Below are 25,256 nucleotides of genomic sequence, written 5' to 3' on the forward strand. Positions count from 1 at the left end.
CAGAATGAGAACATGGATCCATCATGCCTTGTTACCACTGTGCAGGCTGGTGGTGGTGGTGTAATGGTGTGGGGGATGTTTTCTTGGCACACTTTAGGCCCCTTAGTGCCAATTGGGCATGGTTTAAATGCCACGGCCTACCTGAGCATTGTTTCTGACCATGTCCATCCCTTTATGACCACCATGTCCCCATCCTCTGATGGCTACTTCCAGCAGGATAATGCACCGTCACAAAGCTCCAATCATTTCAAATTGGTTTCTTGAACATGACAATGAGTTCACTGAACTAAAATGGCCCCCACAGTCACCAGATCTCAACCCAATAGAGCATCTTTGGGATGTGGTGGAACGGGAGCTTCGTGCCCTGGATGTGCATCCCACAAATCTCCATCAACTGCAAGATGCTCTCCTATCAATATGGGCCAACATTTCTAAAGAATGCTTTCAGCACCTTGTTGAATCAATGCCACATAGAATTAAGGCAGTTCTGAAGGCGAAAGGGGGTCAAACACAGTATTAGTATGTGTTCCTAATAATCCTTTAGGTGAGTGTAAATGAAGGATCAACACTATAGATACTCAAGATTAACATAAGACTGGCAGAAACTGTGTGTGTTATGACCCTTTAACTAATGATAAATGAAACAGTAACACTTTATAATAAGGTTCATTAGTTAGCATTAGTTAACTGCATTAGTAACATGAACTAATAATGAACCACACTTCAAAAGCATTTATTGATGTTAATGTTAATTTCAACCTTTACTAATGCATTATTAAAATCTTGCTAACATTAGTTAATGCACTGTGAACTAACATGAACAAACCATGAACTTCTGGATTTATATGAACTAACGTTAACAAAGATTAACTAATGCTGAACAGAGCTGTTGTTCATGTTAACTAATGCAATAACTAATGTTAACTAACAACCTTATTGCATTAAATCATTGGTGTTACCAATGATTTCTTCTCTCATGATCTTAACCCTCTGGTGCTCTTTGGTCATTTTTGACAGAAACAGTTCTTTTAGATTTTTAAGATTTTTTTAGAGGTTTTGGCACTTGCTGTGTGAACACACACAAAAAAAATCAATCGTGGACATGATTTGTAAAAATATGAATGACAAAAATAAGCGCATTGGAAATGAATGGGAAGTGAACTAGTGGAAGCGTTTGGTACTGCGTCAAAATCTGACTGGAAGCTCATTTATTGAGATATCAACCTCAAATTTGGAACAACTTTTTAGATTTATGGCTTTGATTTTCTCAGTTTTAGAATAAAATGTTTTTGAAAATATATATTTCATATAAAAACACTTTAAAGTTTGTGAATTTTTCATAATAAACAAACTTTTTTTAAGTTCACTTTTTTCACTTCAGCAATAATCTGCCAAGTGTCTTCTTTAAAAGAGACCCAACGAAAGTCTGCTTCAAAACATTCAAGATTTATGACTGTTTAAGGTGGAAATTAAAATGTTTAGGTCTATGCTCAAAAAGTGAATAAATGGATTATAATCCATTCATTCACTTTTTGAGCATAGACCTAAAAAAATTAATTTCCACCTTAAACAGTCATAAATCTTGAATGTTTACTGCATAGATATAATTTAGTACCATAAACCCCCATACAAATACAAAATATTAAATAAAAAAATAAATTATATTCATTTAATTAAAAATAAAAATAAAATAAAAACAGAGGAATAAAAGCATTTTACCTAAAGGCTTAAATGTTCAAAGTTATTATTGAAAAAAAATGAATTGTTCCAACACATGCTTTTTTTTGTGTTGAAAAATATTTTTTTAAAGGATGACTTGGATCAGATTTAAAAAGCCTCTCAGGATGCACCATTTCTATTTGTGCAACACATTGTGGTCACTTAATAATGAATTTGTTAATATTCACTAATAGTTTTAAATGTCCTCCACTCTTAATAATAAAGTGTCTTAATAATAATAATTTGTTACATTGATATAGCGCTTTACATAGACCTTTTGTTACATTTACATAGTGCTTTACATCCACCTGGATGATGAGACGGCAGCCATTTTGTGATAGAACGCCCACCACACACAAGCTTATGGTGGAGGAGAGACTAATCGTGTATATATATATATATATTATGGGAAGATTAGGAGGCCATGATGGACAGATTTGGCCAGGATGCTGGGGTTACACCTCTACTCTTTATCGAAGGACATCCTGAGATTTTCTCTGGAAAGATCCTGGGTCTTTATTGGCATTGATGATTCCACGAAGAACCTTGAGCCTTCAGTGAAACTTTCTATTCAACAAAAGGTTCTGGTTAGTTTTTTTTAGATTAATCAAATGTTCTTCACGCTAAAAAATGGTTATTTTAAGAACTTCTCACTGAAAGGCTCTTTGGGGAACCAAAGATGTTTTTCTCTATGGCATTGCTGTGAAAACCACATTCAGTTTTATGAAGAGATTTAGATTGAGTCCAAATGTTTGACTGCTAGAGTAAAGATGTTGAAGATGAAGACCGTGTGTTTCTTCACTCCTCTGGCCAGCAGGTTGGAGAATCGCTCCTGAGGAGGAAGAAGAGGAGGAGAAGGCCTGATGAAGATGATGTACGGTTTAAGATCTGAGGAACACAGCGCTCGCAGGGACTATGAGATACAAAACACAAAAAAGTGACATGTAAACCTGAGAAAGAAACGAGGACTCAATACAGATGGTGTAAAATATTAAATGTGCTGAATGTATATTTTAACGTTCACTATCCAACTGTTTGAGATGGATTTCTTTTTCAAACCTAAATAAATCTGCAACAAATACCATAGAGATTATTTTTCATGGCAATGAAACAGTTTGCATCACTATATGTCCTGTGTATTAGTACTAGGAACTATACTCTCATTCCTGTGTAATAATCAAGAAACTTTGAGCCGTACCATGAGTGCAGCGGCGCAATGATATTACACAGCGCCTGAAAATAGACTAACTTCCGTCAACATAACCAACGTGACAACCTGCTTGCACAGATAGCGCTGGGGACTATTTTCAGGTGCTGTGTAATATCATTGCGCCGCTGACCCATTGCAAAGTCCCTTGATTATTAGAACTTTTAATTTTCCGTCCGTCTTAGTACACGATGTAACTACAGAAGAGTCGAGTTTTAAATAGGAAAAATATCGAAACTCTTTGGTCATTTTTGAGCAAGATGCTAACGGTCTAATCAGATTCAATGATCTATGCTAAGCTATGCTAAAAGTGCTGCCGCCAGACCCGGAGATCAGCAGAATGGATTCAAAAACGGTAAAACTCAACTGTTTAACTCTAGAGGAGTTTCTAAAAAAGTGCCGCGTTCGTTTAAGACATAACCGACTGTATTTACGAGGATATTTTGAAATTTTTGTGTGTATTTGTCCGTTCAAGTGCAAAAAGACACGAAAGAGAACTCTATTGCACACTATAGAGTATAAGAGGCGGCTTTCTGTGCGCGGGTCTTCTTGTGCTTGACTGGTTTAACGTTATATTAAAATGAGCAGCGGAATCGATGCCTTATCGCATCCACGTTCTTGGAAATCTGTAATCGCAATGATATTACACAGCGCCTGAAAATAGGCTAACTTCCGTCAACATAACCAACGTGACAACATGCTTACACAGAGAGCGCTGGGGACTATTTTCAGGCGCTGTGTAATATCATTGCGCCGCTGCACTCATGGGACGGCTTAAAGTTCCTTGATTATTCCTAGGGCTGGGCAAAAAAAAAAAATAGATTTTTCGATTAATCGTTTTTTAAAATGTGGTCTATTCAAAATCGATTTTTTACCATATTTATTTAGTAAAATTTGAATATAAAATTAACGTAAATCTAATTACCAGTCTTCTCCACTAGATTTCACCCTCTTATTGGCCTTGCGCGATGTTACAAAGGAGCGAGAGGTGTGCCTGTCATTCCTTCATTCAGTGCTTAAATGGCGCCTCACAAATGATAAATCAACAGTCAATAGAGTCAATAGACAGCGCAAGACCAACAATTCAAACCTAATAGCTTAGCCTATATTATAAACAGATTTCCTCAAATAATAGTTAGTCCACATTAGTCATCATGTTAAGGTATTGTTCATTACCACGGCAACTTCTTCTGTCCAGGAACGCGCTTCTTGTGTATGAAAAGTAATGAGTGGGGCTTCGTCTCATCCCCGGCGGCGAGATGACCGAGCGGCGAGCCCCGCAAAGATAGCACCCATTCCCGGTTACGACCTCGATCCTCGTCAGGCACTACGATCGACCCGAATTACAGACGGTTTCGCCGGCGCGTTTCCGAGATATAGCCGGTTAAAGTTTCAACTGGTCTCGTTCGATCCGCCCCGGTTCTCAGTCCCGGGGGTTTCCAGTTCATCCTGCCCAGTATCTCATATATGCTTGTCGCAAAAATTAAATCGATTGGCAATTGCATCTAAGGAAGGCGCACAAATAACAGAGAGAGTGACGAAATATAATGCATCATCCGGGGCACGAATCAAAGCACAGACACCCCTGGAGGAAAAAGCCTCCATAAAAACAGACAGAGTCTGAATGACGGTCAGCTAAAGCGCAAGAAAAGCTTGTCCTTTACTGAAAATTGCTGAAAATCATCCAATATCCTTTTTATGTTTTAGAACAAATGTATCAAAATATCCATAATAACACAATTGAATTGTATTTAACATAATTGTATGCATTTGAAATATAGAGATGGGTTCTGTTTTAATGTACCTAAAGTGTACCTAAAATAAAAAGTTTGTGGCTCTTAATTTCTTTTTAATTACCCACTTGTAAACTTGTTCACTGTTCTTTTTTATAAATATAGTATTTGTATTAAATCTATATTCATTGATTTGAATCAAGAATCGAATCAGTTTGAGAGTTTGCGAATCGAAATCGAATCGGAACATCTGAATCGATACCCAGCCCTTATTATTACGCAGGAATGAGAGTATAGTTCCTAGCCATATCGGCTTAGAAAATCTTAGTCTTAGTACACGATGTAACTACAGAAGAGTCACGTTTTTGAGTGAGATGCTAGCGGTCTAATCATTCAATGATTTATGCTTAGCTATGCTAAAAGTGCTACCGCCAGACCCGGAGATCGGCTGAATGGATTCGAAAATGGTAAAACTCAACTGTTTAAAGGGTTATTTCACCCAAAAATGAAAATTCTGTCATTAATTACTCACCCTCATGTCGTTCGACACCCGTCAGACCTCCGTTCATATTCGGAACACAAATGAAGATATTTTAGTTGAAAGCTGATGGCTGAGAAAGGCTTCTGATAGGCCTCCATTGGCATTCAGTACATTCATACTCACAAGACCGATAAAAGGCACTAAAAACGTCGTTACAAAGTCCATCTCACCACAGTGACTCTACAATAATTTTACGATGCGACGACAATAGTTTTTGTGCGCAAAAAAAAAAATCAAAATAACGACTTTATTCAACCTCTTCTTGTCTTCCGTGTGTGCCTCCACGACGCATGCGCGAGAATATGACGTAGCGCCGGGGTTCGGGAATCCATGAAATGCACACTTAAACCCCATTTTGAGAACTACGCCGAGACCTAAAGCACGATCAATGTAGAATTCAACAGCTTAGATACGCAGGTCTTCCTCTGCTTGTAAACAAATCGCTTCTGGGTCATGTGTCCGAATGCCGGATCTGCGTCATATTCTCGCGCATGCGTCGTGGAGGCACACACGGAAGACAAGAACAAGTTGGATAAGAAGTTGTTTTGATTTTTTTTGCGCACAAAAACTATTGTCGTCACATCGTAAAATTATTGTAGAGTCACTGTGGTGAGATGGACTTTGTAACAACGTTTTAAGTGCCTTTTATGGGTCTTGGGAGTGTCAATGTACTGAATGCCAATGGAGGCCTATCTGAAGCCTTTCTCAGCATCAGCTTTCAACAAAAATATCTTCATTCGTGTTCCGAATATGAACAGAGGTCTTACGGGTGTCGAACGACATGAGGGTGAGTAATTAATTGAGTTACTAAAACAATATTTGCCATAGAATATACTTGTTTTTTCACAGTTTGCACAATCTATCCATAGTTGCTTTTAGTATGACTACACTATAAAGCTGGGAGCAAGTGATATTCAAAGTCACATGACACACTTTAACATTAAAGGTCCCATGGCATGGCATTTTTCTATTATTTTATAATGTTTCCTGAGGTGTACTTATATTGTTAGTATGGTTTTTACATTAAAAAAAATCATAATTTAGAAATAAAAGGCATTTTTTCTATACTGTTATTGCCCCTCTGGCTGAATGTCCTGTTTCAAGGAGCGTGTCTGCTGTGAGACTTCAGTGAAAACGCCCACTGTTGTGATTGGCTGACATCTTTGCATTTGAAATGAGTGTTAGATTATGTTGCGGAGGGGGCGTGGTTTAGTGAGGCACTACACGCACTGACTGCATGCATGAGAGATAGAGACTGACTGGGCACTCGTGAACCACGGAGAGCTGGAGGAAGTTTTATTATACCGAGTTGTTGAGAGGGCTGTGCTGTTAACGCAAGTTTATTTGTAGCTGAGACTTCTGAATAAACAGTCCCAGTCACGTCGACTCTGTCTTCTTCCTCCTTGTTCTACTAACTTTGTAACACATGTAATGTACCATTACAGCCGTCGAGATGAACGAATCGTCAAAGTGTGGATTATAGCATTATTTTATGATCTATTCCTATCACATGAAAGGCTGCAGTGATGAATCCATTTTCTCCGAATACTCTGGGCGGGCAAAGCAGAGGATGGGGAGGTAACCTTTCCTGTTATGATGTCATAACAGGAAAATTCCAGATCAGCTCGTCTGAGCTTTCATTTTCTCAAAAGCAGAGAAAGACAGCCAGAACTTGGTTTACACCCATCAAAATTTCTAGCCACTTGGGGACCATATACAGGCTAGAGGAACTTATATTAATGTTAAAAAACCTCATTAAATGAAATTTTCATGCCATGGGACCTTTAAATAAAGCACAAACATTACCTGAGATTATCATTGCCATGTTTTGTGTTTTTGTTCAGAAATAGAAATCGTTTCTAAAATAGAATCATGGCGTGTCGCCATCGCGGCTGGTTAGGACAAAGATGCTACCATGGAAAAGACGCCTTTAATCGTGTGTCGCGCTGCGTGTAGTTAGGACATTTTAGTAAGAAAGCACCTGATAAAAATACAACAAGAAAAACAAGAGACTATATCGTTTTAGTAGTATTTAATCGAGTCATACCTATACAAGTTTATGAAAAAATGGTCATTAAAGGCCAAAAAAAAACACTAAACATGCACAATATCTACGAATCTCCCGGGTGTCCCTCTATGTGCCATTTCTTGAAGCAGTTGCGTGCGGAAACAAAGCACAATGCCACCTTGCAGTGTGAGCAGTATATGGGAGTCTTGATTTTATTTCCTTGTAGTTTGCACATGACACACATTCGCCTCACTCGCGAAGCATCTGAACCGAAATACTCCGGATAGCATTGCTCCGTCTGTGCGGGCGAGGGTGGGGGAGAAATCTCGGTGTCGGACGACGAGTATATGTTCGATTCGACAGGGGTGGAAGGCACAGGTGGCGACTTCCTTATGGCGGACGCAGACGTCGAGGGATCTTGGGCAGAAGGGGCAGATGGATTCTTGCCTCTGCCAGCACCTGCCAACTCGGACACAAGCGTTTCCCTGAACAATTTATGGTCCAGAGGGGTCTTGTTCTGGGCTTTCGCCAAATGTTGGTGAAGGATGAAACTGTTGACCACTGCGATGTCGAGAAAATGGAAGAAGAAGGTCTTGTACCAATTTGTGGCCTTGTGGAGGACATTATAATACTCTCTAAGATCGACATCTCCTGAATATTTGCTGTAGTCCTTCACAGCAGACGGAACAGGGATTGGACGCGTTTTCCACACACCATCGGCCCCCTTGGCATTCCTGGTGACTGTATCCCCCATGAACGCCTTATGAATTGTGGAACACATGAGGACTTCTCTCGTGTCCATCCATTTGACAAACAGAAGAGGACCTTGTCGACACCAGCGAATGGATCCTCTTTCAGATCTTCTGCTCAGGTCGTTGGTCTTCGGTAAACTGGAGATTTGACGCAAAGTGCCACAAGCGAGGATGCCGTTTTGCAACAAACCCAAGAAAAGAGTTGGGCTGGTGTAGAAACTATCTGTGTATAACCTATAACCTCCGCCGAGGTCTTTGTGATCCAGTAGTCTCATTATCGAATCGAACCTGGTGCCTTTACCCGATGAAGTCACGAAGAAATTCCAGGTGTACCCACACGACGAATCGGTGAGAATGAAGAGTCTGTAACCACATTTAGTTGGTTTGTCATTCATACATCGCTTCAGTCCAATCGCATCTTTGGAAGTGACCTTTCTCTCCTCTACCGAAATCTCTCTGTTGGGGTGAAAGTGTTTCTTACACGCTGAAAGAACGTCTGTATACAGAGGCTTGATTTTGAGCAGTCTGTCGTAACCTGGGGTGCCTTTCTTTTGGTTGTTTTCCTCATCTTCCTGAAGATCACAAAGGTGAAGATTCAAGGAGATGGCTTGAAACCTTGCCCGGGACATGACGGATTGTGGGTAGGGGAAATTGTACATTTGCTTTTGTGCCCAGTAGTCCGCAATAGACTTGGCTTTCACTAGACCCATGTAGACAACTAACGCCATATACGAGTAGAACTCTGCTTCGGTTAGAGGTACCCAGGGGAACTTGTTTCCAGCTTTTGCCCTCTTTTCGGCATTGCTATTGGTGTTTCTGACAATTGTCTTGACGGTAGAGCTGGTGAAAAACAATTGGAACATCTGTAAAGGGGTATATGTGGAGTCCATCATGAGCTGTGGACCTGGAGGACACTTAGGGGAGAAATTCGGTAGTACCGGCTCCTCGTCCTCATCATTGATGTCAAGCCACTTATCTGGCTTACTGCCATTTTCTACTTTCCCCCAGGGTGAATTCAACGCAGAAAACAACCTGCCTCTGGCTTGCCTCAGTGAATAAAAAGTTGTGGCAGGCTTCAATCTCTCTTTAGTCCGTTGAGGGATAGCTTCAGTGCTAGAGGCGGGTTCTGGATTGGGTTCAGAGTTGGTGGAGAATGCGGGCTCCAAACTTAATGTAAGGGTGGATTCAGAAATGGCTATAAAAGTCGAATCAGCAGTCGGTGTCGGATTAAAGATGGCGGTAGGAGTCATTTCAAAGATAGGTTCAGGTGAGAGGGTGGGTTTTAAAACCTGCTTACGGGGCCGGCCTCTCCGTCGTGGTAAGGTTGGTGCTGGACTAGGGATGGGTGTGGTTTGAAGAGAGGAATTATGGATGGTTGTGGAAGTGGCTTTAGGGGTAGGTTGAATGGTGGCTTCAGAGGTGGGTGTGGCTTGAAGAGTGAAACTATGGATGGTTGTGGGAGTGGCTTTAGGGGTAGGTTGAATGGTGTCTTCAGTGGTGGGTGTGGCTTCAGGAGAAGGTTTGGAGGTGGATATAGAGAGTTTGTCTCGTGGTGAGGTAGGTGTAGTGGGGTTGCCTCTTCGTGGTGATTGAGCCGATACAGGTGAACTTTTCAGTAGAAGATTCTCATCTTCACCAGAATCAACACTGTAACACAAAAAAACCCACACACGGGTTACAACAACAACAACAACAGAAAACTAGTATCAGGGTTAACGCTGTAAAGCTGGACATAAGAAATAGGGCTCGACATTAACACTTGTCTGCTTGGATTTCAAGCAGTTTCCCTGTGTCAAGTAACCGGCAAAATACCGGAAGCGGTGCATTCCACGGACGGGAATCCATTAGCCGCATTATTACACCATTTTCTAAGGCTGCACGATGTATTAAAGAGCACCTATCATGGAATTTTGAAATGTACCTTTCATGTAGTGTGTAACATGGATCTAAGTGAACAAAAACATCCTGCAAAGTTAGAAATATGACAGTGCACCGTATATATAGTTATTTTCTTTCAAAAGTAAGAGTCGACTCAGAGTCATTTTTAAGAATCGTTAGAAGACTGAAGCTTTTTCTCTGACTAGATGACGTCAACTTGTCAAGTTATTTGAATACGATACGCCCACTTATTGCGCTCCAAGACGCCAGTGAAAACTAGAAAACATCATGGCGACGAGACGCTGTGTTCTGAAGTGCGACTCAAAAGCAAACTTTTTTCATCTGCCCAAGGATGAGCATTTGAAGACTAAGTGGCTTGAAGACAAACCATACATCGTCGCGATTGAGTGTTTATTAGTCTTCAAATGTCTCTATTTGCATGTTTCGCGATCTCAGGAAGCTTTTATTATGGACTTCTATTATGGCACATGGTATCTTCTTCGTCTGTCTGTACATGGACTACATGTGCACAGAGCGCCCTCCGGCTGCCAGGATGAGCTGAAAACAACACATAAGAGACTCAATCGCTCATGATTAGGCTATATCTGCGCATTTTGAGGAAGTATTGAATAAAAAATACTCCTCTGTTTAGAAATTTGACACATACATATGAGAATCTATCAATATTTCTCCTCATCTGCACACTTTTGAACTAAAAGCCCTGAGGGATGTTGATTTGTCGTGAGTCTTCGTGAGGAGAATAGAGGAGTTTTTTTATGAATGAGATCAGCTGAGGCTCATATTACAATCAAACGGTTCCGACGCGGTTTTCATATTCATAACTCCTGACACATATTAACAAATTACTGTCACTATAAGACTTTGATGGGCGTTCCGTTTCTGAAAATATCTGCACAGACTATACCAATCACAACTGACTGGGTCATCGGACCAATCACCGCAGATTAGCGTCACGTAAAGGCGGCGTTTTGAAAAGTGAATCACTAAAGGAATCATTTGAGAATCGCTGTCAAAACAGGTAAAAATAAATGCATATTATAAGAAAACTAAAGTCTTTTTTGTCATTGCATGCATGCAAAACTGTTGTTGGGGACTTCTAAAACAATATTTGGAACATTTTAAATGCCATAATAGGTGCTTTTTAAAACCATTTAAAAACCATAGTATAGTGCTATTGTGAATTCACAAAGACCATTATTCAATTAAATAAATATATGCCCAGCATGTTTAATATCTATATGCGGTTTAATTATTTACACACGTGTAGGTTAAGTATGTCTCAGAGCAGCTCCGTTTACAGTAAAAGCTTTGGGTTGCTTATAAAGTTCATCTGGGGCCAAAAGTTCAAAGTAGAAAAACAATGTGCGCCATTTCGTCAGATTCGTAAGGTAAATCATTCATAAACATACAGCAACACAGGAGAAAACATCAATATGTTTCTAAATATGCAAACTGTTCATCTCAAATTCAAAATAAACGTTTAAACCCTCGCTCTTGAGTTTGCATGTCCACGTGTTCTTGTTCTATCTAGCATTTCTATATCGTAAAGTGGACAAATATTAAAGATTTCCTAAACATTTGAATTAAATGTCGTTTGGCCAATATTAAACAAGGATTTGATCTGCTGTAAAGTGTAAAAACACCAGGTCATTGGCGCACTCTGCAGGCATACAATACATAAGATGATTGTTTATATTAAGTACACTATGTATTTTTTAACAGTGTCGTTCTATAAAACCATGATTACTTGCTTTTGATACTTTATTTTAACCAAATATTATTGCCTCATTGTTATTATAAATGTGCAATTTAAAGGCTTAGGTTTTTTAGTTATTTTTTAACCACAAAAAATCTGATTAATCGTCAAAATACTCAACCGATTACTCGATTAGCAAAATAATCGTTAGTGACAGCCCTAGAGAAATCATAACAAATGAGTGTAACCGCATAAAGAAACTCACAGAAACATACTGAGGTAAAGATTAAAAAATGTGAGTTTTTTTTTAAATTTATAACATGATATAGTTAACGCAAGCAATATAACACGACCATGGGAGCTATTTTGCTGAATATTATCACGACTGCAAATGTTACATCGATTTTATAGTTCAATAAACAAGTAGTTAATATTTAGTCACTTACTTTTAGACATAATATTGACTGTTTTTGTTCCATTTCACCAACGAATGAATGAATGCCTCCTCACTCATTAAATGACTGGCCAGCACCTACTGGTCATTGCATTTTTTCCCCAACATTTCTTCAAAAAATGTAAAACATGAAGCTCATAACATTATTTATTGCATTGGTAATTTTGCCGTGTAAATTATTTAATTTGATTGGTAAGAGCCCTATAGTGTCTTATTATTGATTATAATTGAATTTATTGATCAAATGTAAGAATTTGACATGAAAGATGATGCATGATTTTTGGGGTAAATATCAAAAATCTGCAGATTTAAGTATATAAAAGCTGAAAGGAAGAATATTGCTTCAGAATAAATTATTTATAACCACAAAAAATCTCAAATAACAAGCACTTGACAAGGCTTAATGTCGAGCCCTGTGAAATAATAGTCCCAAAAAGAAAAAAATTAAGTACAAATATATTTGCATGATTTTTTTGTGTTGAGTATATTTGTTACATCCAGCGAATATGAAACTCATACTTGAAGGGAAATAAACACCTCAAGTTTATTCAGAGATACTAAAACGTATCTAGAGACCTTTTAAAATGCAAAAAGATGTTCTGTGTTAATGACCCCTCAGACATTCTGCTGAGCCTCCAGAAGAAAACCATCCAGGTTTGGAAACTCTTAGTTACAAAAAAACTACAATAAATGTAAAACTTCCTTACTCACTCGTCTTCCCACAGATCCTCTTCCCTTCCTGAATCACTGATCTCATCGCTGTCGCCATCAAGGTCGATGTCGATGTCGACCTGAGGCCGGATAGGGTTGGGATCAGGTTTTGGTGTGGGTTCAGCGATGGGTATAGAGGTCAATGGTTCATTGAAGGTTGTGGGAAAGCTGAGTTTAGTGGTGGTTTGAAAGGTGGGTGCAAGTTCAGGCAGAGGACTAGGGGTAGTTTTTGAGGTGTGTATTAAGGGTTGTGGCATGGCGGCTGGAGGGAATGTGGATGAGAGTCGCTGCCTCTTTGCATTCGGTGATTCTGAACCATCTAGGCTTTCATCCAGTGGAACTGGCAAATGTTCTTCAGAAGCATCCACACTGCAACAGAAACCAGACACACTTCATATGCATGCCATGCACGCATCACAATTTACAGCACAATAACAATATACTAATACTTGTAGTTACATAATCAAAAGTTTGGAGTTGGAGGTCTTTTATGCTCACCAAGACTGCTTTATTTGAACAAAAATCATGTGAAATATTACTAACAATTACTGTTTCAAAATATTTAAAATGTAATTTATTCCTGCAATTGTATACTGTGAAGAATTTATTCTCAGGATTCCTTGATGTTCAAAATAACAGCTTTTATTTCAAAATGTAAACCTTCTGTAACATTATAATTGTTTATTGTTAAGTTAATGCATCCTTGCTGAATAAAAACATTATTTCTTTCAAAAAAAGAACTCAATGTCAAAACAAAGAGACAAAAATTAAATAAATAAAAAATAATTAACTGAAATGTATCTATGGAAGCTTGTTTCCGCCACGGAATAAAACAATTTAAAAGAACTTTTTCACAATTTAGACTTTTTTTTCTCACAATTCTGACTTTATAACACGTAATTGCATGCCCCCCTGAAAGCTCGTAAAGCTAGATTTAAAATAAGACAATAGGGCTGCACAATCTATCGAAATTATCGGAATATCGCAAATGTACATATCGCAATATGCATATCGCAAGGGCACGCAATATCTGGATGATTTTAATAGGCTACTTCAACATTGTGAAAAGTGTACGTTTTAGGTTGACGCATATAGCAGAGAATAGACTGAGCACACGACTGTTACTTATGTTTGATGTTAAAATGAGTTATTAAATGCAATAACTTGCGAAAAACAACTCTTTGCAGTCTCACGCTGTCTGACACACACATGAATCGTGCGCACAAGCCTTTATTTTCGTGTCTTGTTACACACTCGAACTGTCAAATACACACACAGTTATGTCAAAATGTCTGTCTTGGTGTCTGTCTTCATGTAAACACAGTCGGTTATCCTTTAAGTGAAAGATATCACTTGGGAAAATAAATAGATTTTACACACAAAGCAATATCGTATCGAATATCGCATTATTTAACAAGGATATCGCATTTTTCTTCAATATCGCACAGCCCTATAAGACAATTTATGTTATTATCAGCTATTACGGACATTGACCGTGAGATTGCTGAGACGAACGCACGCCATCAGACAGAAAGAGCAAGACTGATATTTACTGAACGCAGAACGAACCTTGCAAGACTTTTAAAAATGGCGGTTGAAATAATTGCTGCGTGAGCTCAACCAATCAGCATGTTCAGCGCCCAGTCCCACCCCCGAAAGTTCCTGAACTTTGAAAAAGTACTACCTCGCGAGCAGGGACTCTCGGATGGGGGAAATATTTACCTGGAACTTCATTTAGACCCTGCGGTCGAAACACACCGAGTACCAGCCCAAAGCTCCTGCGGTGGAAACGCAGCTTATGTCTCACAATTCTGACTTTATAACTCGCAATTGCAGAAAAGTCAGAATTGCGAGATATAACCTTGCAATTGTGAGATAAAACTTTTTTTTTTTTGTTTATCCACAGACCTGCAAACTCCTCAGAGTAAAAAAGGTGACTCAAGGAAGTGTTGTGACGCATGACACAAAAATAAAAGACTGACAGTAGGGGTGTAACGGTACACAAAACTGACGGTTCAGTACGTACCTCGGGTTTGAAATCACGGTTCGGAATGAGTTTTACAAAATTGCTTTTTATTTATTTTTTATATTTAACAGTGGTTTACTGAAGAAGAAAAAAAGTATCTGTCCTTGAATGAATTAAATTATATCTAAAAGTTTATTAAAGATATTTCTGTAAACTATATAGGGAGCCCTTACTTGGACATTAATATCAAAGGTTAACAACAGAGCCCAAACTATTAGCCTAAATTCAGTTGCTATTTATTTGTAGGTATAATAATCAACACTCAAATAACACATTGTATGCAAACATGTAAACTTCACATAAGGCAGTTTTTGCAATAACTTCTAAATCTAATTATAAAAAAAAAAAATTCTCCAATTCGTTGTTGAAATATAATAATTTATACACATTGTCTGTCATTTTCATGACAGGTTTATTTAACATGCATGAAATAATCAAGACACCACTAACAGGTTAAGTAAAATATAATGAATATGTAGGCTAATATAGAGCATATATTCCGTGAAAGAGCTGATTTCTCTAGTGAATAAAATTCTGTGGACAATGCCTGAGGTAAATGTGATGCTAACGTTACATGAAATTGTTTAGTTTACAAGCAGTTATATTGACATATTTTCCGCCGTTGAAACACTGATTGAGCGATTACACGACATATTTACATGACAGTCAGTTGTAAAGTATCCTCAGCATACCTTCAGATGTTCATTCATGTTTATTCTTTAGTAAGAGATGATCGATCGCCCTCACAGATGAACTGTCTGTAATCAGTGTCCAGTCACGCCACATAGCGTCAAAACGGCATCGTTTGAATTTTGTGATAAAAATTTGGACTGAATACTTAATATGTTAGTGCGAGAAATGACCCAATTGACCAAGAAAACGGAGATTGTCGCCGAAAAGCAACAAGTTTGCAGGTGTGTATCCAGTGGCAGAAACAAGCTTCCATACATTACACCTGCAAATCAAAAGAAAAAAATTATATTTATGTTTACTCACTTCTCTTCCCATGGTTCCTCTTCCTTCAATATCAATATCGATGCCGGACTCGAAGCGGATGTGGAGTTCGGGCCGAGTTTGAAAGTGGATGTGGCATTCGGGAGGAGTATGGGTGTAGAATTAGGGCTCAGTTTAATGGAGGATGTGGGACTGGAAATGTTTATAGGCGTGAAATTAGAGCCAAGTGTAAACGTGGGTGTAGAGTTAGGGACGAATTTAATGCCGGATGTGGAGTTGGGGATCAGCGTGGCAATAGGTGGGGGTTTAGGGACTATTGTGGCATACGAGGAGGGCTTAGGAAAGAACTTGATTTGAGATTTGTCTTTAGGAGGTCTGCCTCTCCGTCGGGGTAAAGAGATAGCTGGGGTGGTTTTAGGTGTGCTGTCCATCACTGGTGCCATTGAGGAGGGACTCAAAGCACTTTTAGGCGGTCGTCCTCTTCGCCGGGGTAAGGACGATGAAGGCGAGGAGGATGCGTTCCTCTTTAGTTTTGAAGGCTCCCATTCTTCAGAAGAATCAATACTGTAACATACAATGAATACACACTTAATATGCACGCACTTAGTGATTACAAATTAATCAGTTATATCACATTATCTGTTGTGCTTTATTGCACTTTATGCAACAGAAAACATAACCAGGGGAACAAATTGGTTCACGATTGAAAAAAAATACAGTGCTTGCAAGACTGTTTTGCTATTCTCTTCTCAACAACTTTTCATATTGCCATTTAAAACCATTGCTTAACATACAGATGCTATTCAAACTTCATCTTTAATTTTTTGCTAACCTTTATAAGTCTAAGGATTTTAAAGGTGCTGACAGCGATTGTCCATCACGAATGCCAGATGGACATCACTGAAACCACACCTAATCACAATTAATCTAAATAAAACGGCAAATGGCAATATGGCTTAGTGTGATTATCAAATGGCAAAGTGTGATGTAGCCTTTTCGGTTTACGCACTTAGAGTGCACGATTTACTCTATTAAAATGCAGTTAAAAAAGCCCTGTATTGAGTATGGTCTTTTAGGCTATATTTATATCATGCGATATAGTTAAGCAATCACACTAAGTGTGCCGTCCCAGCCCAAGTGATTCAATGACTCACTCAATAATAAAGTCAAATGCTTAATTCTTGAAATCATCAGCCGTTTGAACGAATCGGATGAATGAACGATTCAATGACTCACTTAATAGTAAAGTCAAAGGCTTCATTCTTGAAACGATCAGCCGTTTGAATGAATCAACTGAATAAATGATTCAATGACTCACTCAATAATAAAGTCAAATGCTTCTTTCTTGAAACGATCAGCTGTTTGAACGAATCGGATGAATGAACAATTCAATGACTCACTCAATAATAAAGTCAAATGCTTCGCTCCTGAAAAGATCAGTTGTTTGAATGATTCGAATGAATGAATGTTTCAATGACTCACTCAAAAATAAAGTCAAATGGTTCATTCCTTAAACGATCAGCCGTTTGAATGAATCAGCTGAATAATTGATTCAATGACTCACTCAATAATAAAGTCCAAATGCTTCATTCCAGAAACGATCAGCCGTTTGAATGAATCGGATGAATGAATGATTCAATGACTCACTCAATAATAAAGTAAAATGCTTCATTCCTTAAACGATCAGCCGTTTGAATTAATCAGCTGAATAATTGATTCAATAATAAAGTCAAATGCTTCGCTCCTGAAACGATCAGCCGTTTGAACGAATCGGCTGAATAATTGATTCAATGACTCACTCAATATTAAAGTCAAATGCTTCATTCCTTAAATGATCAGCCGTTTGAATGAATCAGCTGAATAATTGATTCAATGACTCACTCAATAATAAAGTCAAATGCTTCATTCCTTAAATGATCAGCCGTTTGAATGAATCAGCTGAATAAATTATTCAATGACTCACTCAATAAAAAAGTCAAATGCTTCATTCCCTGAAAGGATCAGCCGTTTGAACGAATTGATGAATGAATGATTCAATGACTCACTCAATAATAAAGTAAAATACTTTATTCCTGAAATGATCAGCCGTTTAAACGAATCGCCTGAATGAATGATTCAATGATTCGCTCATTAACAGTGACTTGCCGCCACCTACTGGTGGTTTTAGTTTCACATTTAAAGTATATTTTCAATTTTAAATCATTTCATGTCGTCAATGTTTTATTTTCAAAACATTTATAGTCAAATTGGTATATAAATGACAAAATCGTGCCCAAGTTACGCTGCCCTACAAACAACCACAACTGTTTGTTGTTTATTTTTGCCCCCAAATTGTGGAGCCTTTTTTAACCAATCAGAAATGTTCTTTTCTCTGTATGTCAATTATCAATCAATCAAGACCCCATAAAACAAGGCAATGCTGCTCAATCTGCACCGTTGTTTGAAATGGTAATATTTGAAGTCTAGAACAAAAAAATAACTCATAAGAATGTTGTAAAATCAGGATCTTCTTATGAATATATACACAAAGGGACAAAGTTTGGCTGGTTATCAAGCTAGAACTACCATCTGCCTGCAAGAAGCATCTCCCCATTGACTGCCATTCAAACCAGGCCGTGTGTTTTGCAAGCACAGCTCCCATAGCAGATTACTATTTTTGTTGCATAGCAACAATGTTTTACCAGTGCCCTTTTAAAGGCTCTATAATTAATGGAGAAACTGACTGCTTGCTCCACGCATTTCAGACCTTCTTGGACACACATGATCGTTGCGCTTTTTTCCAGTCATTGGCATAATCTGTCATATCTGCAACTATAAGAATATATCTGGAAATCACTTGGCAGCTGCAATTTTTATGTTGACATTTTCTATGGGGCCGGACACCACTGATGGGCAAGCCTGTTATGAGTCCATTGCTTTTATTGTTTTTGGTTGTTTTGTTCATTTATTGTGGATATTTAAAAAAAAATTCAATTTTCAGTGTTAAATAGTCTTTAGAAAAAAAAGTGTATTGATCTTTGAAAAGGTGAACCTGCATTATTATGCCATTATCATTATTTTAGATAAAAATGATCTCAGAACGACAATATTATCGTTTATTGCAATAATTTCTTGGCCCATTTATCGTCCAGCAAAATTTGTTATCGTGACAGGCATAGTTATGTAGCCTTTATTTTATGTCAGCAATGAACAATGATTTTAAGGGACTATTTAGTGGAGAGGGCATTCTTATTCTAGAGAGAATTTGATTGGACAAAAATATGGACACGCCCCTGAAGGCAAGATGACCATTTAGATTTCAGCTAGGGCTGCACGATTAATCGAAATCGAACAGCAATTTGGCTTGTGTGCGATTATGAAAGCGCAAAGGCTGCGATTTTAATTAAATAAATAAATGTCAGTGAAGAGCGGCTCTGAGATCAGTAAACGCTGCTCCGTCTGAAAGCTCTGCCAGTTTGAGTCGCTTATAACGTGCGTTTGAAAAAGCAACACGCGTCAAACATCTTCACAAACTAGCAGTGTGAAGTGTTCATAAACCTGTTGTCCAATAGAATACGTTTAATAACCGGTTTTAACTCATTTCTTATCGTCAGTCGAGCTGATGTGGCTTCTTATCACAGAAAGTCAATCAGCACTGAATACTTCATTATTATGAAAATACCCGAGAAGGCTTGAAGAACTCAATACACCATATCTTGTCGCAGAAGTATTATCTTCATGTTTAATCAGTCAAAGCGTTTCTATCTTCGTTTTATTCAGCCAACAATGCAAGCTTCACATTTCCTGAAAACGAACGATTACTTCTCTGAGGAAAATGTGGAGTTTCTGCTCGAGGGCGCCCTCTGGCCTCCAGAATTAATTAAACTTTTGGGTAGAAAATAAGAAAAATAATACTTCTAAATACATTTATATGACAATCCATGTTTTTCTTCAAAGCACAGGAGTTTTAATCCCCACAGTGGAGCACCACAACTTGTCATGCTTGTCAGATTAATCGATTATTAAAATAATCGTTAGTTGCAGCCCTATTCTTAAATGCTATTTTACATTTTTAATAATGAAAATTTTCTTGTAATAGTAATATTTCTTATTTTTATTTAGCAATAATAATTATTATTATTATTAGCCATATTAATATATAAACACAAAATGTTATATACACACTTTTCATTTGTAAAAATAAAAATATATATAATAATAAATCGCATTTTAAATCGCAATCGCAATTTTAACCAGAATAATCGTAATTAGATATTTTCCCCAAATCGTGCAGCCCTAATTTCAGCCCATTTCACAGATGAGAAAGACAGGTATAATGTAACAATAAATGAATGTATAAGTAAATATAGAACTCAAGGCTCTCTCTCTCTCGTTCCTGTAAAAAAAGTTCCTGGTACAAATTGTTTCGGGTAATTTCGGTGGAAACGGAAATTCTCTCTCTCTCTCTCTCTATATATATATATATATAGTATATTAGTTAATTGTAATTGGTTAATAGTTAATTGGTCTTTAATACTATTTTTTAGACTGCGATTTTATATACTTTGGTGTCTTTCAAGCACTGTTTTTTCTATATATCTTCAAAACTGGTCACTCTTATTCGAGAGAGAATTTGATTGGACAAAAATATGGACACGCCCCTGAAGGCAAGATAACTTTGTTTAGATTTTGGCCCATTTCCCAGACGAGAAAGACAGTTATGTAGCAATAAATTAATATAGAAATAAATGTAGAACTTAAGGTTCACTAATATATATATATATATATATATATAGTGTATTAGTTATTTGTAAGGGGTCTTTAATACTATTCTTCACACTGTGATGTTATACTTTGGTGTCTTTTAAGCACAGTTTTCTAAATAGCTTCTAAAAACTGGGCACTCTTTTTCTGTAGAGAATTTGATTGGACAAAAATATGGACACGCCCCTGAAGACATGATGACTTCATTTAGATTTGGGCCCCTTTCCCAGACGAGAAAGACAGTTATGTAGCAATAAATTAATGTAGAAATAAATGTAGAACTTAAGGTTCACTAATATATATGTATGTATATATATATATGTATATTATATATATATGTATATATAGTGTATTAGTTAATTGTATGGGGTCTTTAACACAATTTTTCAGACTGTGATTTTATACTTTGGTGTCTTTCAAGCACTGTTTTTTTTCCTATCTAGCTTCAAAACTGCATTCTGTAGTAAGAAACAAAACACATTTTCTACCGTACAACAGGTAAAAACACTACACGTGACGTATTACTTACTCTTCTTCCCGCGGTTCCTCCTCCTCCGCCGAGTCGTCGAGCTCATCGCTGTCTGACAGAGGCTTGTATCCAACTTCAGTGTCGCAATCTTCTATTACACACTCGATTTCATAAAACATTTGCCTTTTTGCTCCGACATCCTCCGGCGATGCCATTTCGAGCAGAGGAGAAAAAGGCGGAGGAATCTGAACGCTGCCTCCTCACACCGGGGCTCGGACGCTGCAGGACGCGCGCGCACACTCAGTGCGGTTTCTGCATACGCCCCACCCCCAACCATTATCGCAGTGTCTGATTGGAAGACAATCTTGAGTGACGTGCCAACGAAAGGCTGAGATCATCAGTTATGCGCCGTGACAAAAGCAGACCCCCTATTATTTATTTTAGACGAAAAGTATATTAAGATTGGTCATTTATTACAGGAGATGTAACTTTGTATGAGTGTTTGTTAGTTTCTGTGTCGTTTTGCAGGAACATGTAACTAATGTGTAAAGTACAGTAATGTATTTTGGTTTTTGGGTACCTTGTGATGTTTGTTTTTCATTGAGATTGTTTCTTGTTTGAGATTTTTGTATAATTTCTATATGGGAGGAATTAGTGATCTACTGTTGGCGTGGGAAATAACTGTGACAAATTGGAAATGTGTTTCCCTTTTACCTGTATAATTAAAAAACAATAAACACATTGTTCAAAAAAAGTATTTTAAGACCCAACAGCAAAGCTTTATATTTTTCCATGTAAGTAAGTATTTATTATTTTAGTCTTGTTTATGCTGTCTTGGCTCTTTTGTCATAATGTTCACAATAAACTATTATTAAAGAAAAACAACTAATTAATAAAATATTCAAATAAATAAAGATTGCTCTTTATTCTCTATATTTATATATATTGTTATAATGGTGCATATACATTTAATTGATGAAATAAAAGTTTTCGCAAAAGAAATTATATATATATCAAAAGTTTGGAAACATTATTTTTAACAGAAAAAACAGTAATACTGTGAAATAATAATAATATAAAATAAGGAAATAAAAGAATGTTTTTCTATAATATACTCTAAAATATAATTTATTTTTGTGATGCAAAGCTGAATTTATTATCAATGTTGGAAACAGTAATAATATTTTTTATTACCTGTGATATGTTTTTTTTCAGGATTCTTTGATTAATAAAATTAATTAAAAAAGAAAAAAAATAGAAATGAATAGTTTTATTCAGCAATGATGTGTTAAATTGATTAAAAGTGAGAGTATAGATTTATATTGTAAGAAAAGATCTCTATTTTGAATAAATGCTGTTCTTTTTAACTTTTTATTCATCAATGAATCCTGAAAAAAAAGTATCACACGTTATAAAAAAAATTACTATTTCCGACACTGATAATCGATGGTTTCTGAAGGGTCATGTCACACTGTAATTATGCTGAAAATTCAGCTTTGATCCCAGGAATAAATTACACTTTAATATATATTCACATAGAAAACACTTATTTTAGATTGTAATAATATTTCACAATTCAATATTAACACATCCTTGCTATATATGTACATTTCCTTTCTGGCTTCACATTTTGTCTGGTTGTGTAATTTTTACATTTGCATATTGTCCATTATTTATTATTACTTGACTGACCAATTCCATGCATCTTATACCTGGTAATACAAGTTCTCCTTCCTCGGTCAGTCTTACCTTGGGCTGCAGACACAACAGGCAGATTTTCCCGGAGTTGACCACCTGTCGGACTGAATCCGCATTTGTGCCGTACAGGTTCTGTTCAAACTCGCCCGACTCTATGAATTTCCCAGCAGCCAATTCTGATTCAAAGCTCTGTCGAGATACAAAGTTGTACTCTCTGCCGTTGAGCTCATGTGTGCGGGGGCTTCGCGTGGTGTCTGTAACGTGTGCAAAATCACATATAACTACAATAGACTGGCTATGCATGAACAAAATAGTATAAATAAAAGGGAAATACAAATTAAAATTCAGATTTTCCTGATTTCCAATATTCTTTAAAATATCTTTTGTGTTCAGCAGAAGAAAGAAACTCATATGAGTTTAGAAAGAGCCTGACTAAATGATGACAGAATTTTCTATTTTGGGTGAACTATCCCTTTAATTCATGGTATTCAACTATTATCTGTTCCAAAGCTTAGAAAATTGCCTACATAGACAGGATTATGTGCATACTTACAACATTTCAAAAGTTTGGACTAATTCAGATTTTTATCATGTTTGAAAGAAGTCTCTTCTGCTCACCAAGGCTGTATTTATTTGATGTAAAATACAGTAATGTTGTGAAATATTATTTCAATCTAAAATAGCTGTTTTCTATGTGAATATATAGTAAAGTGTAATCTATTCCTGTGATCAAAGTTGAATTTATCATCATTACTCCAGTCATCAGTGTCACATGACCCTTCAGAAATCATTCTCATATGAGGATTTGCAGTGCTAGAAACATTTATGATGACATGAGTTGTGCTTCTTCATATTTATTGAGGAAACTGTGATTAATTTCTTCCGGATTCTCTGATGAATAGAAAGATCAAAAGAACAGCATTTATCTGAAATAGAAATCTTACTGTCACTTGAATTAATTTAAAGCATTAATAAAAAAGTATTACTTTATATCAAATTTAAAGAGATCGTATTACCCCAAACTTGGAAAAATGGTTGCATATCACTTATCAAAAACTATTTTCAACATCGATAATAATCAGAAATGCAGCAAATCATCGTATCAGAATGATTTGTGAAGGGTCATGTGACACTGAAGACTGGAGTAATGATGATAAATTCAGCTTTGATCACAGGAATACTAGAAAATACACATAGAAAATACTTATTTTAAATTGTAGTACACTCTAAAAAAAAAAAAGGTTCTATATTGCACCAAAAATGGTTCTTGGCTCGTAATCATAGGGGAACCTTTTTTAGTGCTATATAGCACCAATTTTGGTGCTTCAGTGGTTCTTCAGCGGTTCTTCAGAGGTTCTTCAGAGGTTCTTCAGAGGTTCTTCAGTGGTTCTTCAGCGGTTCTTCAGTGGTTCTTCAGAGGTTCTTCAGTGGTTCTTCAGCGGTTCTTCAGTGGTTCTTCAGTGGTTCTTCAGTGGTTCTTCAGTGGTTCTTCAGTGGTTCTTCAGAGGTTCTTCAGTGGTTCTTCAGCGGTTCTTCAGAGGTTCTTCAGTGGTTCTTCAGTGGTTCTTCAGCGGTTCTTCAGCGGTTCTTCAGTGGTTCTTCAGAGGTTCTTCAGTGGTTCTTCAGCGGTTCTTCAGCGGTTCTTCAGTGGTTCTTCAGTGGTTCTTCAGTGGTTCTTCAGTGGTTCTTCAGCGGTTCTTCAGCGGTTCTTCAGCGGTTCTTCAGTGGTTCTTCAGTGGTTCTTCAGTGGTTCTTCAGCGGTTCTTCAGCGGTTCTTCAGCGGTTCTTCAGCGGTTCTTCAGTGGTTCTTCAGTGGTTCTTCAGAGGTTCTTCAGAGGTTCTTCAGCGGTTCTTCAGAGGTTCTTCAGTGGTTCTTCAGTGGTTCTTCAGAGGTTCTTCAGTGGTTCTTCAGAGGTTCTTCAGTGGTTCTTCAGCGGTTCTTCAGAGGTTCTTCAGTGGTTCTTCAGTGGTTCTTCAGAGGTTCTTCAGTGGTTCTTCAGCGGTTCTTCAGAGGTTCTTCAGTGGTTCTTCAGTGGTTCTTCAGCGGTTCTTCAGCGGTTCTTCAGTGGTTCTTCAGAGGTTCTTCAGTGGTTCTTCAGCGGTTCTTCAGCGGTTCTTCAGTGGTTCTTCAGTGGTTCTTCAGAGGTTCTTCAGTGGTTCTTCAGAGGTTCTTCAGTGGTTCTTCAGCGGTTCTTCAGAGGTTCTTCAGTGGTTCTTCAGTGGTTCTTCAGAGGTTCTTCAGTGGTTCTTCAGAGGTTCTTCAGAGGTTCTTCAGCGGTTCTTCAGCGGTTCTTCAGTGGTTCTTCAGAGGTTCTTCAGTGGTTCTTCAGCGGTTCTTCAGAGGTTCTTCAGTGGTTCTTCAGTGGTTCTTCAGCGGTTCTTCAGAGGTTCTTCAGTGGTTCTTCAGAGGTTCTTCACCGGTTCTTTGACTAAGGTGCTATATAGCACCTCTGAAGAACCGCTGAAGAACCACTGAAGCACCAAAATTGGTGCTATATAGCACTAAAAAAGGTTCCCCTGATTACGAGCCTTTTTTTTTAGAGTGTAATATTTCACAACATTACTATATTTTACATCAAATAGATCCAGCCTTGGTGAGCAGAAGAGACTTCTTAAAAACATTTAAAGTGTATGTAAAACTTACAA

The 25,256-nt window shown here is 37.5% G+C and overlaps 2 protein-coding genes across 4 annotated transcripts in view; both read right to left on the reverse strand.

Moving 5' to 3' along the window:
• LOC307135460 (protein PALS1-like) overlaps positions 1-25,256 on the reverse strand; it is a 69,879-nt gene that overhangs the window by 3,577 nt on the left and 41,046 nt on the right. For all 3 annotated transcript variants that reach the window (XM_079831929.1, XM_079831930.1, XM_079831931.1), the window contains 2 exons: positions 22,662-22,864; positions 2,507-2,632 (listed from right to left, as the gene is read on the reverse strand). In XM_079831929.1, the coding sequence (XP_079688055.1) occupies positions 2,507-2,632; positions 22,662-22,864 (329 nt within the window). The remainder of the gene's footprint in view (positions 1-2,506; positions 2,633-22,661; positions 22,865-25,256) is intronic.
• On the reverse strand, positions 7,226-21,222 carry LOC307135454 (uncharacterized protein). The gene is made up of 4 exons (XM_079831918.1): positions 20,973-21,222; positions 15,743-16,264; positions 12,721-13,089; positions 7,226-9,607 (listed from the first exon to the last, which is right to left on the reverse strand). The coding sequence occupies exons 1-4, from the start codon at positions 21,125-21,127 to the stop codon at positions 7,312-7,314; spliced, it is 3,342 nt and encodes a 1,113-aa protein (XP_079688044.1). The 5' UTR covers positions 21,128-21,222; the 3' UTR covers positions 7,226-7,311.

The sequence above is a fragment of the Gobio gobio genome (assembly GCF_949357685.1).
Source record: "Gobio gobio genome assembly, chromosome: 12".
In the NCBI taxonomy this organism is placed as follows: Eukaryota; Metazoa; Chordata; class Actinopteri; order Cypriniformes; family Gobionidae; genus Gobio; species Gobio gobio.

Coding starts and splice junctions, on each gene's coding strand:
- LOC307135454 (XM_079831918.1), bottom strand. CDS start 21,127: ATGGCATCGCCGGAGGATGTCGGAGCAAAAAGGCAAATGTTTTATGAA. Junction 13,090..15,742: donor GAGGAACCATGGGAAGAGAA/GTGAGTAAACAT, acceptor TTTCTGTTGCAG/TGTGGATGCTTCTGAAGAAC. Junction 9,608..12,720: donor GAGGATCTGTGGGAAGACGA/GTGAGTAAGGAA, acceptor TTTGTGTTACAG/TGTTGATTCTGGTGAAGATG.